This window comes from Oncorhynchus kisutch, linkage group LG6, assembly GCF_002021735.2.
Source record: "Oncorhynchus kisutch isolate 150728-3 linkage group LG6, Okis_V2, whole genome shotgun sequence".
NCBI classification, from domain to species: domain Eukaryota; kingdom Metazoa; phylum Chordata; class Actinopteri; order Salmoniformes; family Salmonidae; genus Oncorhynchus; species Oncorhynchus kisutch.
The window spans coordinates 6,383,107-6,399,617 of record NC_034179.2 but is presented as its reverse complement, the minus strand read 5'-3'; the positions used below and the strand labels follow the sequence as shown (position 1 = coordinate 6,399,617).

The following is a 16,511-nucleotide window of genomic DNA, read 5'->3' as shown; positions in this document are numbered from 1 at the left end:
CCTGAAGACCTCCCCCTTCCTACTCACCCCCCCTCTCCACCCACTCCTTCCCTGAAGACCTCCCCCTTCCTACTCACCCCCTCCTCTCCACCCACTTCTTCCCTGAAGACCCCCCCCCTCTTCCTACTCACCCCCCTCTCCACCCACTCCTCCCTGAAGACCCCCCCCTTCCCACTCACCCCCTCTCCACCCACTCCTTCCCTGAAGACCCCCTCCTTCCCACTCACCCCCCCCCTCCCTCCCTGAAGACCCCCCCCCCCCCCACCCCCCCTCCTACTCACTCTACTCTGCCCCTCTCCCCTTGCCTTTAACCTTTCAGGAAATTACCGTGGGGAAATGGGGGTTGGCTGTCACCGTGGCAACAGCCAATTAGGTGTGAAGACATTATCATAGGTAATAAAGAGCTGGGTAATAAAGTGGCGTTCTGCTCATCAGGGAAGAGGAGAAGCTAGAGGGGAATAGACGAGATGGAGACACTGATCCATAGATGACCACTGTGTGTGTGTGTGTGTGTGGGGGTTAGGCTGTGGGTGGGGGACAGGGTATAAACCTCACCGGGGGACAGGGTATAAACCGCCACACAGATTTAGACTCTCTTTAATAAGAGATGAACTATTGATCACTGACCTTGTTATCAAGCAGCTAATGTTTTGAGCCAGCGCTTTAGAACCCCCGCCCCCCTCCCGTCCTCCACCCCCCTCCCGTCCTCCACCCTCCGTCCCCCGCCCCCCTGCCGTCCTCCACCCCCGTCCCCCGCCCCCCTCCCGTCCTCCACCCCCCGTCCCCCGCCCCCCTCCCGTCCTCCACCCCCTGTCCCCCGCCCCCCTCCCGTCCTCCACCCCCTGTCCCCCTCCCGTCCTCCACCCCCCTCCCGTCCTCCACCCCCGTCCCCCGCCCCCCTATTTCTAGGTCTCTCTGACTAGGTCTCTATATCTAGGTCTCTCTGACTAGGCAGCGATATCTAGGTCTCTCTGACTAGGCAGCGATATCTAGGCCTCTCCGACTAGGCAGCGATATCTAGGTCTCTGACTAGGTCTCTGACTAGGTCTCTATACCTAGGTCTCTATATCTAGGTCTCTATACCTAGGTCTCTCTGACTAGGCAGCGATATCTAGGTCTCTCTGACTAGGCAGCGATATCCCGTCCTCCACCCCCCGTCCCCCGCCCCCCCTCCCGTCCTCCACCCCCCTGTCCCCCGCCCCCCTCCCGTCCTCCACCCCCCTGTCCCCCGCCCCCCTCCCGTCCTCCACCCCCCGTCCCCCGCCCCCCTCCTGTCCTCCACCCCCCTGTCCCCCGCCCCCCTCCCATCCTCCACCCCCTGTCCCCCTCCCATCCTCCACCCCCCTCCCGTCCTCCACCCCCCTCCCGTTCTCCGTCCCCCTCCCGTCCTCCACCCCCCTGTCCCCCGCCCCCCTCCCGTCCTCCACCCCCCTGTCCCCCGTCCCCCTCCCGTCCTCCACCCCCCGTCCCCCTCCCGTCCTCCACCCCCCTGTCCCCCGCCCCCTCCCGTCCTCCACCCCCTGTCCCCCGCCCCCCTCCCGTCCTTCACCCCCCGTCCCCCGCCCCCCTCCCGTCCTCCACCCCCCTGTCCCCCGCCCCCCTCCCGTCCTCCACCCCCCTGTCCCCCGCCCCCCTCCCGTCCTCCACCCCCCGTCCCCCTCCCGTCCCGAATAACCAGGATATATATACTCTAGTATAATTTTTGTATATCTGTGTCCATATTGTCCAGTAGTTTTTAGTGGATAGACTAGACTAGGTAGGGTAAACTAGTGGTTAGAGCGTTGGACTAGTAACCGAAAGGTTTGCAAGTTCGAATCCCCGAGCTGACAAGGTAAAAATCTGTCGTTCTGCCCCCTGAAAAAGGCAGTTAACTCACCGTTCCCCTGTAGGCCGTCATTGTAAATAAGAATGTGTTCTTAACTGACTTGCCAAGTTAAATAAAGGTAAAATAACATAAATAAAGTGGCTCAAGAGAAAATGGCCTAATTCATGAAATTAGCATCTAATCAACAATGGCATTATTTCCAATGAACTCTGCAACTCTTCCAGCTATAGACCAAAACATTTACAACCAATACATGTTGACATAGTAAAAATGTTTTTAATGCTAATTATTATTGAATACTGAAACCCTCATATTAAACACTAATTGTATCCACTAAATGAATTTTTTTTAAATTTATTTTATTTTATTTTACCTTTATTTAACCAGGTAGGCAAGTTGAGAACAAGTTCTCATTTACAATTGCGACCTGGCCAAGATAAAGCAAAGCAGTTCGACAGATAAAACGACACAGAGTTACACATGGAGTAAAAACAAACATACAGTCAATAATGCAGTATAAACAAGTCTATATACAATGTGAGCAAATGAGGTGAGAAGGGGGGTAAAGGCAAAAAAGGCCATGATGGCAAAGTAAATACAATATAGCAAGTAAAATACTGGAATGGTAGTTTAGCAATGGAAGAATGAGCAAAGTAGAAATAAAAAATAATGGGGTGCAAAGGAGCAAAATAAATAAATAAATAAAAATTAAATACAGTTGGGAAAGAGGTAGTTGTATCATATTTATATGATATGATTTATACATTTGATATGTTTTACAGCTTTGTCATTACATTTGTTTTATTAAAAAATCATCTTATTTGATCACAGGGCCAGAGATGATTAAAGACACTGGTGATAATCTGAAGTACCCAAAATGGCCACTAGATGTCCTGTGATAAATGACTTAAAATCCTTGAAAGTTACAAAAATTCTGGTAGTTTACTGGTAAACTTTCAAAGGTTTCCACTAACACATCCTCCCTTTGTAACCCGAATTGTAGCATTAGCAAGATGCAACACTTGAATACAGGTTTTTCTCATTGAGATAAAAAAGGATTTTACAAGTAAAACCTGTTCGATATGCAATATATGGCAGCAAGAAGTGGGCCTTGTCTTTACACAGTGTTATTGTTCCAACGCTTTTGCTGCTCCACACTAAGTTCTGCCACTGCAGAGATATAGATCTATATATCTAGATCTATATATCTAGGTCTATATATCTAGTTCTATATATCTCGGTCTATATATCTAGGTCTATATGTAGGTCTATATATCTAGGTCTATATATCTAGGTCTATATATCTAGATCTATATATCTCGGTCTATATATCTAGGTCTATATATCTAGGTCTATATATCTAGTTCTATATATCTAGGTCTATATATCTAGGTCTATATATCTAGGTCTATATATCTAGGTCTATATATCTAGGTCTATATGTAGGTCTATATATCTAGGTCTATATCTAGGTCTATATATCTAGGTCTATATGTAGGTCTATATATCCAGGTCTATATGTAGGTCTATATATCTAGGTCTATATCTAGGTCTATATATCTAGGTCTATATATCTAGGTCTATATGTAGGTCTATATATCTAGGTCTATATCTAGGTCTATATGTAGGTCTATATATCTAGGCCTCTATATCTAGGTCTATATATCTAGGTCTATATATCTAGTTCTATATATCTAGTTCTATATATCTAGGTCTCTATATCTAGGTCTCTATATCTAGGTCTCTATATCCAGTTCTATATATCTAGTTCTATATATCTAGTTCTATATACCCAGGTCTCTATATCTAGGTCTCTATATCTAGGTCTCTATATCCAGTTCTATATATCTAGTTCTATATTTCTAGTTCTATATACCCAGGTCTCTATATCTAGGTCTCTATATCTAGGTCTCTCTGACTAGGTCTCTATATCTAGGTCTCTCTGACTAGGTCTCTATATCTAGGTCTCTCTGACTAGGGCTCTCTATATCTAGGTCTCTCTGACTAGGTCTCTCTATATCTAGGTCTCTCTATATCTAGGTCTCTCTGACTAGGCAGCGATATCTAGGTCTCTCTGACTAGGTCTCTCTATATCTAGGTCTCTCTGACTAGGTCTCTCTATATCTAGGTCTCTCTGACTAGGCAGCGATATCTAGGTCTCTCTGACTAGGTCTCTCTATATCTAGGTCTCTCTGACTAGGCAGCGATATCTAGGTCTCTCTGACTAGGTCTCTCTATATCTAGGTCTCTCTGACTAGGTCTCTCTATATCTAGGTCTCTCTGACTAGGTATCTCTATATCTATGTCTCTCTGACTAGGTATCTCTATATCTAGGTCTCTCTGACTAGGTCTCTCTATATCTAGGTCTCTCTGACTAGGTCTCTCTATCTAGGTCTCTCTGACTAGGTCTCTCTATATCTAGGTCTCTTTGACTAGGTCTCTCTATATCTAGGTCTCTCTGACTAGGGCTCTCTATATCTAGGTCTCTCTGACTAGGTCTCTCTATATCTAGGTCTCTCTATATCTAGGTCTCTCTGACTAGGCAGCGATATCTAGGTCTCTCTGACTAGGTCTCTCTATATCTAGGTCTCTCTGACTAGGTCTCTCTATATCTAGGTCTCTCTGTCTAGGCATCGATATCTAGGTCTCTCTGACTAGGCATCGATATCTAGGTCTCTCTGACTAGGTCTCTATATCTAGGTCTCTCTGACTTGGTCTCTATATCTAGGTCTCTCTGACTAGGCAGCAATATCTAGGTCTCTGACTAGGTCTTTATAACTAGGTCTCTATATCTAGGTCTCTATATCTAGGTCTCTGACTAGGCAGCGATATCTAGGTCTCTCTGACTAGGTCTCTCTATATCTAGGTCTCTCTGACTAGGTCTCTCTAGGTCTCTATATCTAGGTCTCTATATCTAGGTCTCTCTGACTAGGCAGCGATATCTAGGTCTCTCTGACTCGGCAGCGATATCTAGGTCTCTCTGACTAGGTCTCTATATCTAGGTCTCTCTGACTTGGTCTCTATATCTAGGTCTCTCTGACTAGGCAGCAATATCTAGGTCTCTGACTAGGTCTCTATACCCAGGTCTCTATATCTAGGTCTCTATACCTAGGTCTCTATATCTAGGTCTCTCTGACTTGGTCTCTATATCTAGGTCTCTCTGACTAGGCAGTGATATCTAGGTCTCTCTGACTAGGTCTCTCTATATCTAGGTCTCTCTGACTAGGTCTCTCTATATCTAGGTCTCTCTGACTAGGTCTCTCTATATCTAGGTCTCTCTGACTAGGTCTCTCTATATCTAGTTCTCTCTGACTAGGTCTCTATATCTAGGTCTCTCTGACTAGGTCTCTCTATATCTAGGTCTCTCTGACTAGGTCTCTCTATATCTAGGTCTCTCTGACTAGGTCTCTCTATATCTAGGTCTCTCTGACTAGGTCTCTCTATATCTAGGTCTCTCTGACTAGGTCTCTCTATATCTAGGTTTCTCTGACTAGGTCTCTCTATATCTAGGTCTCTCTGACTAGGTCTCTCTATATCTAGGTCTCTCTGACTAGGCAGCGATATCTAGGTCTCTCTGACTAGGTCTCTCTGACTAGGTCTCTATATCTAGGTCTCTCTGTCTAGGTCTCTCTGTCTAGGTCTCTCTGACTAGGTCTCTCTGACTAGGTCTCTATATCTAGGTCTCTCTGTCTAGGTCTCTCTGTCTAGGTCTCTCTGACTAGGTCTCTCTGACTAGGTCTCTATATCTAGGTCTCTCTGACTAGGTCTCTATATCTAGGTCTATCTGACTAGGTCTCTATATCTAGGTCTCTCTGACTAGGCCTATTTCTGGTCTGGCTATGAGCCAGCAGAGTCACTTTGTGGGAGTAGAAGTGAATTGCCTCCTTCATTTTTTTCTAGAAGTGGGCAAAAGCGGAATGGCCTTGTATTGAAGTGAGGAAGATGCTACAGTGCCTCTCTCTAACTGGAAAGAGGATTAGTTTAGGTCTAAGCAAAGGGAGACAGGCGATGGTTGGTTGATCTGCTACCGTCACACCCCTTTATAGTGGAGCCATCCCCTACCATGCCTAAACACCCTCTGCCTCTGTGTTAGGGAAGGCTAGCATGGCTATTATGTGTCTCTTTGGGTCTCTCTCTCTCGGTCAGCCCGCTCGGCTCGTCTGGTTTTGAAGGTCTTGGTTGGCCCTAAGCCCAGCTGTTTATTCTCTGTTGTGTTTCTGTTGCGGCTGCAGGATTTATACATCTAGGGGCCTGATAGATTTATAGCTAGGCATGAATGAACTCTCCAGTGTGATAAATACCATCCCTCCCCTCCTCTTCCTCACTGTTCTATCCCTCCCCCCTTCCTCACCATTCTATCCCCCCTCTTCCTCTTCACTGTTCTATCCCTCCCCTCCTCTTCCTCACTGTTCTATCCCTCCCCTCCTCTTCCTCTTCACTGTTCTATCCCTCCCCTCCTCTTCCTCCTCACTGTTTTATCCCTCCCCTCCTCTTCCTCTTCACTGTTCTATCCCTCCCCTCCTCTTCCTCACTGTTTTATCCCTCCCCTCCTCTTCCTCAATGTTCTATCCCTCTCCTCCTCTTCCTCACTGTTCTATCCCTCTCCTCCTCTTCCTCACTCATCACCTGTCTGTTGTGTTTGCAGCTGTTCTGGGAGAAGCGGTTGAAAGGCCTGAGGGTGTCAGCTATCACAGAAGAGGTCCTCAGGAGCATGGAGCTTCCTAAGGGTTTAACAAGTAGGAGCCCTGCCGGTCGTCTGTTTGTTTAGTTAGCCTGTTATTACTAATATCAGCTTATCAATCATGTTATAGTTGTACATAACCACATTATCATAGTCATAGTTATAATGTATTTGATCCATTTATTAGTTCAATATATTTACAGATCTATTATGAGTAAAATACACTGGACTGTCAGATAGAATACATGTAAGTTGAAGTCTGTTTATTCATCATATATACCTGTTATACCTGAAGAACACAGTCTAATGACCTGATATACCTGAAGAACACAGTCTACTGACCTGATATACCTGATATACCTGAAGAACACAGTCTAATGACCTGATATACCTGAAGAACACAGTCTAATGACCTGATATACCTGAAGAACACAGTCTAATGACCTGATATACCTGAAGAACACAGTCTAATGACCTGATATACCTGATATACCTGAAGAACACAGTCTAATGACCTGATATACCTGAAGACCACAGTCTAATGACCTGATATACCTGATATACCTGAAGAACACAGTCTAATGACCTGATATACCTGATATACATGAAGAACACAGTCTAATGACCTGATATACCTGATATACCTGAAGAACACAGTCTAATGACCTGATATACCTGAAGAACACAGTCTAATGAGCTGATATACCTGAAGAACACAGTCTACTGACCTGATATACCTGATATACCTGAAGAACACAGTCTAATGACCTGATATACCTGATATACCTGAAGAACACAGTCTAATGACCTGATATACCTGAAGAACACAGTCTAATGAGCTGATATACCTGAAGAACACAGTCTAATGACCTGATATACCTGATATACCTGAAGAACACAGTCTAATGACCTGATATACCTGAAGAACACAGTCTAATGACCTGATATACCTGAAGAACACAGTCTAATGACCTGATATACCTGATATACCTGAAGAACACAGTCTAATGACCTGATATACCTGATATACCTGAAGAACACAGTCTAATGACCTGATATACCTGATATACCTGAAGAACACAGTCTAATGACCTGATATACCTGAAGAACACAGTCTACTGACCTGATATACCTGATATACCTGAAGAACACAGTCTAATGACCTGATATACCTGAAGAACACAGTCTAATGACCTGATATACCTGATATACCTGAAGAACACAGTCTAATGACCTGATATACCTGATATACCTGAAGAACACAGTCTACTGTCCTGATATACCTGAAGAACACAGTCTAATGACCTGATATACCTGATATACCTGAAGAACACAGTCTAATGACCTGATATACCTGAAGAACACAGTCTACTGACCTGATATACCTGATATACCTGAAGAACACAGTCTAATGACCTGATATACCTGAAGAACACAGTCTAATGACCTGATATACCTGATATACCTGAAGAACACAGTAATGACCTGATATACCTGAAGAACACAGTCTAATGACCTGATATACCTGAAGAACACAGTCTAATGACCTGATATACCTGATATACCTGAAGAACACAGTCTAATGACCTGATATACCTGATATACCTGAAGAACACAGTCTAATGTCCTGATATACCTGAAGAACACAGTCTAATGACCTGATATACCTGAAGAACACAGTCTAATGACCTGATATACCTGAAGAACACAGTCTAATGACCTGATATACCTGATATACCTGAAGAACACAGTAATGACCTGATATACCTGAAGAACACAGTCTAATGACCTGATATACCTGATATACCTGAAGAACACAGTCTAATGACCTGATATACCTGATATACCTGAAGAACACAGTCTAATGACCTGATATACCTGAAGAACACAGTCTAATGACCTGATATACCTGATATGCCTGAAGAACACAGTCTAATGACCTGGTATACCTGATATACCTGAAGAACACAGTCTAATGACCTGATATACCTGAAGAACACAGTCTAATGACCTGATATACCTGAAGAACACAGTCTAATGACCTGATATACCTGATATACCTGAAAAACACAGTCTAATGACCTGATATACCTGAAGAACACAGTCTAATGACCTGATATACCTGATATACCTGAAGAACACAGTCTAATGACCTGATATACCTGAAGAACACAGTCTAATGACCTGATATACCTGATATACCTGAAGAACACAGTCTAATGTCCTGATATACCTGATATACCTGAAGAACACAGTCTAATGTCCTGATATACCTGATATACCTGAAGAACACAGGCTAATGACCTGATATACCTGAAGAACACAGTCTAATGACCTGATATACCTGAAGAACACAGTCCAATGAAATGCTTATTTGCTGGTTCACCTCTTGACAGTCCAAAGAAATTCCTCTCGACAGCTTTACCTCTAGATAGAGGTTGACCTCCTAGACAGGTTGACCTCTCGACAGCTTTACCTCTAGATAGAGGTTGACCTCCTAGACAGGTTGGCTCGCTAGACAGGTTGGCCTCCTAGACAGGTTGGCCTCCTAGACAGGTTGGCCTCCTAGACAGGTTGACCTCCTAGACAGGTTGACCTCCTAGACAGGTTGACCTCTAGATAGAGGTTGACCTCCTAGACAGGTTGACCTCTAGATGCAGCAACTATAGAAGAAAGAGCCATGCAAAAAAATGTAATTAAAAGTCAATGACATAATGAGTCATTTAAACAAACACAATGAGTTATGTGAGTCTGTCTGTGGAGGTTGGGGTGTTCTGCCTATTGTTCTGTTTGTGACCCGTGTTCCTGCCGTCGTGTTGTCCTGTATCAGGCGTGGGGCCAGACACGTCAGACGAGACACTCCTCTCGGCCATCGCCAGCGCCCTCCACATGAGCTCCTCCCCCATCACGGGCCAGACGACCTCGGCTGCAGAGAAGAACCCGGCTATCTGGCTCAACACGTCGCAGCCCCTGTGTAAGGCCTTCATAGTCACCGACCAGGACATCCGGTAAGAACCTGGTGGGTTTCGGGGTCCTCAGTGCATACATAATTACAGTGCACTGTGCACGTCTCTCCTCTGAGCTGTGGTATTGATCTGCTGTGGTATTGATCTGCTGTGGTATTGATCTGCTGTGAGCTGTGGTATTGATCTGCTGTGAGCTGTGGTATTGATCTGCTGTGGTATTGATCTGCTGTGAGCTGCGGTATTGATCTGCTGTGAGCTGCGGTATTGATCTGCTGTGGTATTGATCTGCTGTGTTACTGATCTGCTGTGTTATTGATCAGCTGCGGTATTGATCTGCTGTGAGCTGCGGTATTGATCTGCTGTGAGCTGCGGTATTGATCTGCTGTGAGCTGCGGTATTGATCTGCTGCGGTATTGATCTGCTGTGTTACTGATCTGCTGTGTTATTGATCTGCTGTGGTATTGATCTGCATTGGTATTGATCTGCTGTGGTATAGATCTGCTGTGGTATAGATCTGCTGTGGTATTGATCTGCTGTGGTATTGATCTGCTGTGGTACTGATCTGCTGCGGTATTGATCTGCTGTGGTATTGATCTGCTGTGGTATTGATCTGGGGTGAGCTGTGGTATTGATCTGCTGCGGTACTGATCTGCTGCGGTATTGATCTGCTGCGGTATTGATCTGCTGTGGTACTGATCTGCTGTGGTATTGATCTGCTGTGGTATTGATGTGCTGTGGGCTGTGGTATTGATCTGCTGTGGGCTGTGGTATTGATCTGCTGTGGTATTGATCTGCTGTGGTATTGATCTGCTGTGGTATTGATCTGCTGTGGTATTGATCTGCTGTGAGCTGTCTATCCCCAAGCCATATGACTGCTAAATACTGTAGCTAACTAAATAGCTAACAAAATGGCAGCACGGACTATCTACTCCTCCATTGATCCTATCCTCTACATAGTGAACTGTGATGACTATCTATCTAAGTTGACCCTTATTTTTTTTAAATTAGTGTTTTATTGTTGTCTCTATGGTCACTCACAGGGCCCTACACACTGTCTCAGGGCCCTACAGACTGTCTCAGGGCCCTACAGACTGTCTCAGGGCCCTACACACTATCTCAGGGCCCTACAGACTGTCTCAGGGCCCTACAGACTGTCTCAGGGCCCTACAGACTGTCTCAGGGCCCTACACACTGTCTCAGGGCCCTACAGACTGTCTCAGGGCCCTACACACTGTCTCAGGGCCCTACACACTGTCTCAGGGCCCTACACACTGTCTCAGGGCCCTACAGACTGTCTCAGGGCCCTACACACTGTCTCAGGGCCCTACAGACTGTCTCAGGGCCCTACAGACTGTCTCAGGGCCCTACACACTGTCTCAGGGCCCTACAGACTGTCGCAGGGCCCTACAGACTGTCGCAGGGCCTCTACACACTGTTGCAGGGCCCTACACACTGTCGCAGGGCCCTACACACTGTCTTAGGGCCCTACAGACTGTCGCAGGGCCCTACAGACTGTCGCAGGGCCTCTACACACTGTCGCAGGGCCTCTACACACTGTCCCAGGGCGCTACACACTGTCTCAGGGCGCTACAGACTGTCGCAGGGCCCTACACACTGTCGCAGGGCCCCTACACACTGTCGCAGGGCCCCTACACACTGTCACAGGGGCCCTACACACTGTCACAGGGGCCTACACACTGTCACAGGGGCCTACACACTGTCAAAGGGCCCTACACACTGTCGCAGGGCCCCACACACAGTCGCAAGGCCCCACACACTGTCACAGGGCCCTACACACTGTCACAGGGCCCTACACACTGTCACAGGGCCCCTACACACTGTCCCACGGCCCTACACACTGTCAAAGGGCCCCTACACACTGTCCCATGGCCCTACACACTGTCAAAGGGCCCTACACACTGCCGCAGGGCCCTACACACTGTCACAGGGCCCTACACACTGTCTTAGTGCCCTACACACTGTCACAGGGCCCTACACACTGTCACAGGGCATCTGCCAAACCCAGATTCGTCTGTCGGACAGCCAGAGAACACATTTCCACTGCTCCAGAGTCCAGTGGCGGCGAGCTTTACACCTCTCCAGCTGACTCTTGGCATTGCGCATGGTGATCTTATGCTTGTGTGCGGCTGCTCGGCCATGGAAACACATTTCATGAATCACACATCACACATCTCCAGACGAACAGTTCTTGTGCTGACTTCGCCTCCAGAGGCTGTTTGGAACTTGTTGGAAAGGTGGCATCCTATGACGGTGCCACGTTGAAAGTCACTGAGCTCTTCAGTGAGGCCGTTCTACTGACAATGTTTGTCTATGGAGCGTGGCTGTGTGCTCGATTTTATACACCTGTCAGCAACGGGAATGGCTGAAATAGCCGAATCCACTAATTTGAAGGGGTGTCCACATACTTTTGTATAGATAGTGTATCAACCTCCATCACTCCAGTAACCCTGTACATTGTTAATATGGTACTGACCCTGTATATAGTCACCTTACCCCTCTACATATCTACCTCCATCACTCCAGTATCCCTGTACATTGTTAATATGGTACTGACCCTGTATATAGTCACCTTACCCCTATACACATCTACCTCCATCACTCCAGTATCCCTGTCACCTTCCCCCTATACACATCTACCTCCATCACTCCAGTATCCCTGTACATTGTTAATATGGTACTGACCCTGTATATAGTCACCTTCCCCCTAAACACATCTACCTCCATCACTCCAGTATCCCTGTACATTGTTAATATGGTACTGACCCTGTATATAGTCACCTTACCCCTATACACATCTACCTCCATCACTCCAGTATCCCTGTCACCTTCCCCCTATACACATCTACCTCCATCACTCCAGTATCCCTGTACATTGTTAATATGGTACTGACCCTGTATATAGTCACCTTCCCCCTATACACATCTACCTCCATCACTCCAGTATCCCTGTACATTGTTAATATGGTACTGACCCTGTATATAGTCACCTTCCCCCTATACACATCTACCTCCATCACTCCAGTATCCCTGTCACCTTCCCCCTATACACATCTACCTCCATCACTCCAGTATCCCTGTACATTGTTAATATGGTACTGACCCTGTATATGGTATCATTACTTACTTTCTCGTGTTCTTCTTCTTGTCTGGTGTAACGTTGTTATGGATTGCTGGGTTGTTGTGTCTGGTGTAACGTTGTTATGGATTGCTGGGTTGTTGTGTCTGGCATTTTCACTTCACCTGTACGTGACATTAAAACCTGAAAATTGTTTGAGTTGCAGTAGATTCTCCTCACTTCAGACAGCTCCCACTGTGACACACACACACACACACACACACACACACACACACACACACACACACACACACACACACACACACACACACACACACACACACACACACACACACACACACACATACATATATATATATATACACACACACACACACATATATACACACACATATACACACACACACACACACACATATACACACACACACACACATATACACACACACACACACATACACACACACACACACACACACACACACATATATACACACACACACACACACACACACACACACACACACACACACACACACACACACACACACACACACACACACACACACACACACACACACACACAGACACAGACAGAGCTCCCACCTCTCCCTCCCAACTCTAATCCTGCCAGAGCAGGAGGCCTATTGTTTTGTATGGAAACTAGCGTCAGGGAGACAGAGCGACAGCACAACTGAAATGACAATTTTGGCATTTGCAGAGAGCTGCTCACAGAGAGAACTGAACACGTGCGGCTAGGAGATACGCTTCTTCGCTGATGTAATGGGCAAATTCTTAGTGTTTCAGTCCATACGGAAACATTCACCATGTGTGTTCGAGGGTGTAGGGGGGCATTTTTTCTCTCCAATTTTTTGTACATTGTACATTTTTTTGGTACATTTTCTCCTCCTCATCCTGAATGTGATGCCATAGAAAAAGAATGAATAGAATGCGTGGGCCACATCAATTAAACAGCATTTGAATGAATATTCTACATTACCACGGCAATTATTGCATCACAATACCTGGCAGCCGTAGAGAGAGCGTATGAGTTGACCCATTATATTGCCAGGATTAGAGGTTCCAAGGCTGTTCTATTCATTGTGTTTCTATCTCACTCAACCACACTCAGCTGTTGGTTCCAAAATGCATTGTTTTTTAATGCGTATGATGGTTATTTTCATTTCATCACCCTCTTAATTCATAACTGTCGGTTATATGGTTATAAGTTAATTGTCCCAGTCCTCAACAGGAGTGTTATTGTCCCAGTCCTCAACAGGAGTGTTGTTGTCCCAGTCCTCAACAGGAGTGTTGTTGTCCCAGTCCTCAACAGGAGTGTTGTTGTCCCAGTCCTCAACAGGAGTGTTATTGTCCCAGTCCTCAACAGGAGTCTTATTGTCCCAGTCCTCAACAGGAGTCTTATTGTCCCAGTCCTCAACAGGAGTGTTATTGTCCCAGTCCTCAACAGGAGTCTTATTGTCCCAGTCCTCAACAGGAGTCTTATTGTCCCAGTCCTCAACAGGAGTGTTATTGTCCCAGTCCTCAACAGGAGTCTTATTGTCCCAGTCCTCAACAGGAGTGTTGTTGTCCCAGTCCTCAATAGGAGTGTTATTGTCCCAGTCCTCAATAGGAGTGTTACTGTCCCAGTCCTCAACAGGAGTCTTATTGTCCCAGTCCTCAACAAGAGTCTTATTGTCCCAGTCCTCAACAGGAGTCTTATTGTCCCAGTCCTCAACAGGAGTCTTATTGTCCCAGTCCTTAACAGGAGTCTTATTGTCCCAGTCCTCAACAGGAGTCTTATTGTCCCAGTCCTCAACAGGAGTCTTATTGTCCCAGTCCTCAACAGGAGTCTTATTGTCCCAGTCCTCAACAGGAGTCTTAGTGTCCCAGTCCTCAACAGGAGTCTTAGTGTCCCAGTCCTCAACAGGAGTCTTATTGTCCCAGTCCTCAACAGGAGTGTTATTGTCCCAGTCCTCAACAGGAGTCTTATTGTCCCAGTCCTCAACAGGAGTGTTGTTGTCCCAGTCCTCAACAGGAGTGTTGTTGTCCCAGTCCTCAACAGGAGTGTTATTGTCCCAGTCCTCAACAGGAGTCTTATTGTCCCAGTCCTCAACAGGAGTGTTGTTGTCCCAGTCCTCAACAGGAGTGTTGTTGTCCCAGTCCTCAACAGGAGTGTTATTGTCCCAGTCCTCAACAGGAGTGTTGTTGTCCCAGTCCTCAACAGGAGTCTTATTGTCCCAGTCCTCAACAGGAGTCTTATTGTCCCAGTCCTCAACAGGAGTCTTATTGTCCCAGTCCTCAACAGGAGTCTTATTGTCCCAGTCCTCAACAGGAGTGTTATTGTCCCAGTCCTCAACAGGAGTGTTATTGTCCCAGTCCTCAACAGGAGTGTTATTGTCCCAGTCCTCAACAGGAGTGTTATTGTCCCAGTCCTCAACAGGAGTGTTGTTGTCCCAGTCCTCAACAGGAGTGTTATTGTCCCAGTCCTCAACAGGAGTCTTATTGTCCCAGTCCTCAACAGGAGTGTTATTGTCCCAGTCCTCAACAGGAGTGTTGTTGTCCCAGTCCTCAACAGGAGTCTTATTGTCCCAGTCCTCAACAGGAGTGTTATTGTCCCAGTCCTCAACAGGAGTCTTATTGTCCCAGTCCTCAACAGGAGTGTTATTGTCCCAGTCCTCAACAGGAGTGTTATTGTCCCAGTCCTCAACAGGAGTGTTATTGTCCCAGTCCTCAACAGGAGTCTTATTGTCCCAGTCCTCAACAGGAGTCTTATTGTCCCAGTCCTCAACAGGAGTGTTATTGTCCCAGTCCTCAACAGGAGTCTTATTGTCCCAGTCCTCAACAGGAGTGTTATTGTCCCAGTCCTCAACAGGAGTCTTATTGTCCCAGTCCTCAACAGGAGTGTTATTGTCCCAGTCCTCAACAGGAGTCTTATTGTCCCAGTCCTCAACAGGAGTGTTGTTGTCCCAGTCCTCAACAGGAGTGTTGATGTCCCAGTCCTCAACAGGAGTGTTATTGTCCCAGTCCTCAACAGGAGTGTTATTGTCCCAGTCGTCAACAGGAGTGTTATTGTCCCAGTCCTCAACAGGAGTGTTGTTGTCCCAGTCCTCAACAGGAGTCTTATTGTCCCAGTCCTGAACAGGAGTGTTGTTGTCCCAGTCCTCAACAGGAGTGTTATTGTCCCAGTCCTCTACAAGAGTCTTATTGTCCCAGTCCTCAACAGGAGTCTTATTGTCCCAGTCCTCAACAGGAGTCTTATTGTCCCAGTCCTCAACAGGATTGTTATTGTCCCAGTCCTCAACAGGAGTCTTATTGTCCCAGTCCTCAACAGGAGTGTTATTGTCCTAGTCCTCAACAGGAGTCTTATTGTCCCAGTCCTCAACAGGAGTATTATTGTCCCAGTCCTCAACAGGAGTCTTATTGTCCCAGTCCTCAACAGGAGTCTTATTCTCCCAGTCCTCAACAGGAGTGTTATTGTCCCAGTCCTCAACAGGAGTGTTATGTGTTGTTGTCCCAGTCCTCAACAGGAGTGTTATGTGTTGTTGTCCCAGTCCTCAACAGGAGTGTTATTGTCCCAGTCCTCAACAGGAGTGTTATTGTCCCAGTCCTCAACAGGAGTGTTATGTGTTATTGTCCCAGTCCTCAACAGGAGTGTTATGTGTTATTGTCCCAGTCCTCAACAGGAGTGTTATGTGTTATTGTCCCAGTCCTCAACAGGAGTGTTATGTGTTATTGTCCCAGTCCTCAACAGGAGTGTTATGTGTTATTGTCCCAGTCCTCAACAGGAGTGTTATGTGTTATTGTCCCAGTCCTCAACAGGAGTCTTATTGTCCCAGTCCTCAACAGGAGTGTTATGTGTTATTGTCCCAGTCCTCAACAGGAGTGTTATTGTCCCAGTCCTCAACAGGAGTGTTATTGTCCCAGTCCTCAACAGGAGTGTTA

At 46.4% G+C, this 16,511-nt stretch overlaps 1 protein-coding gene across 1 annotated transcript in view; it reads left to right on the top strand.

Moving 5' to 3' along the window:
* Positions 1–16,511, top strand: part of mbd2 (methyl-CpG binding domain protein 2) — a 73,275-nt gene that overhangs the window by 5,239 nt on the left and 51,525 nt on the right. Inside the window, exons 4-5 of the mRNA XM_031825896.1 lie at positions 6,471–6,561; positions 9,337–9,514. Of these exons, the coding sequence (XP_031681756.1) occupies positions 6,471–6,561; positions 9,337–9,514 (269 nt within the window). The remainder of the gene's footprint in view (positions 1–6,470; positions 6,562–9,336; positions 9,515–16,511) is intronic.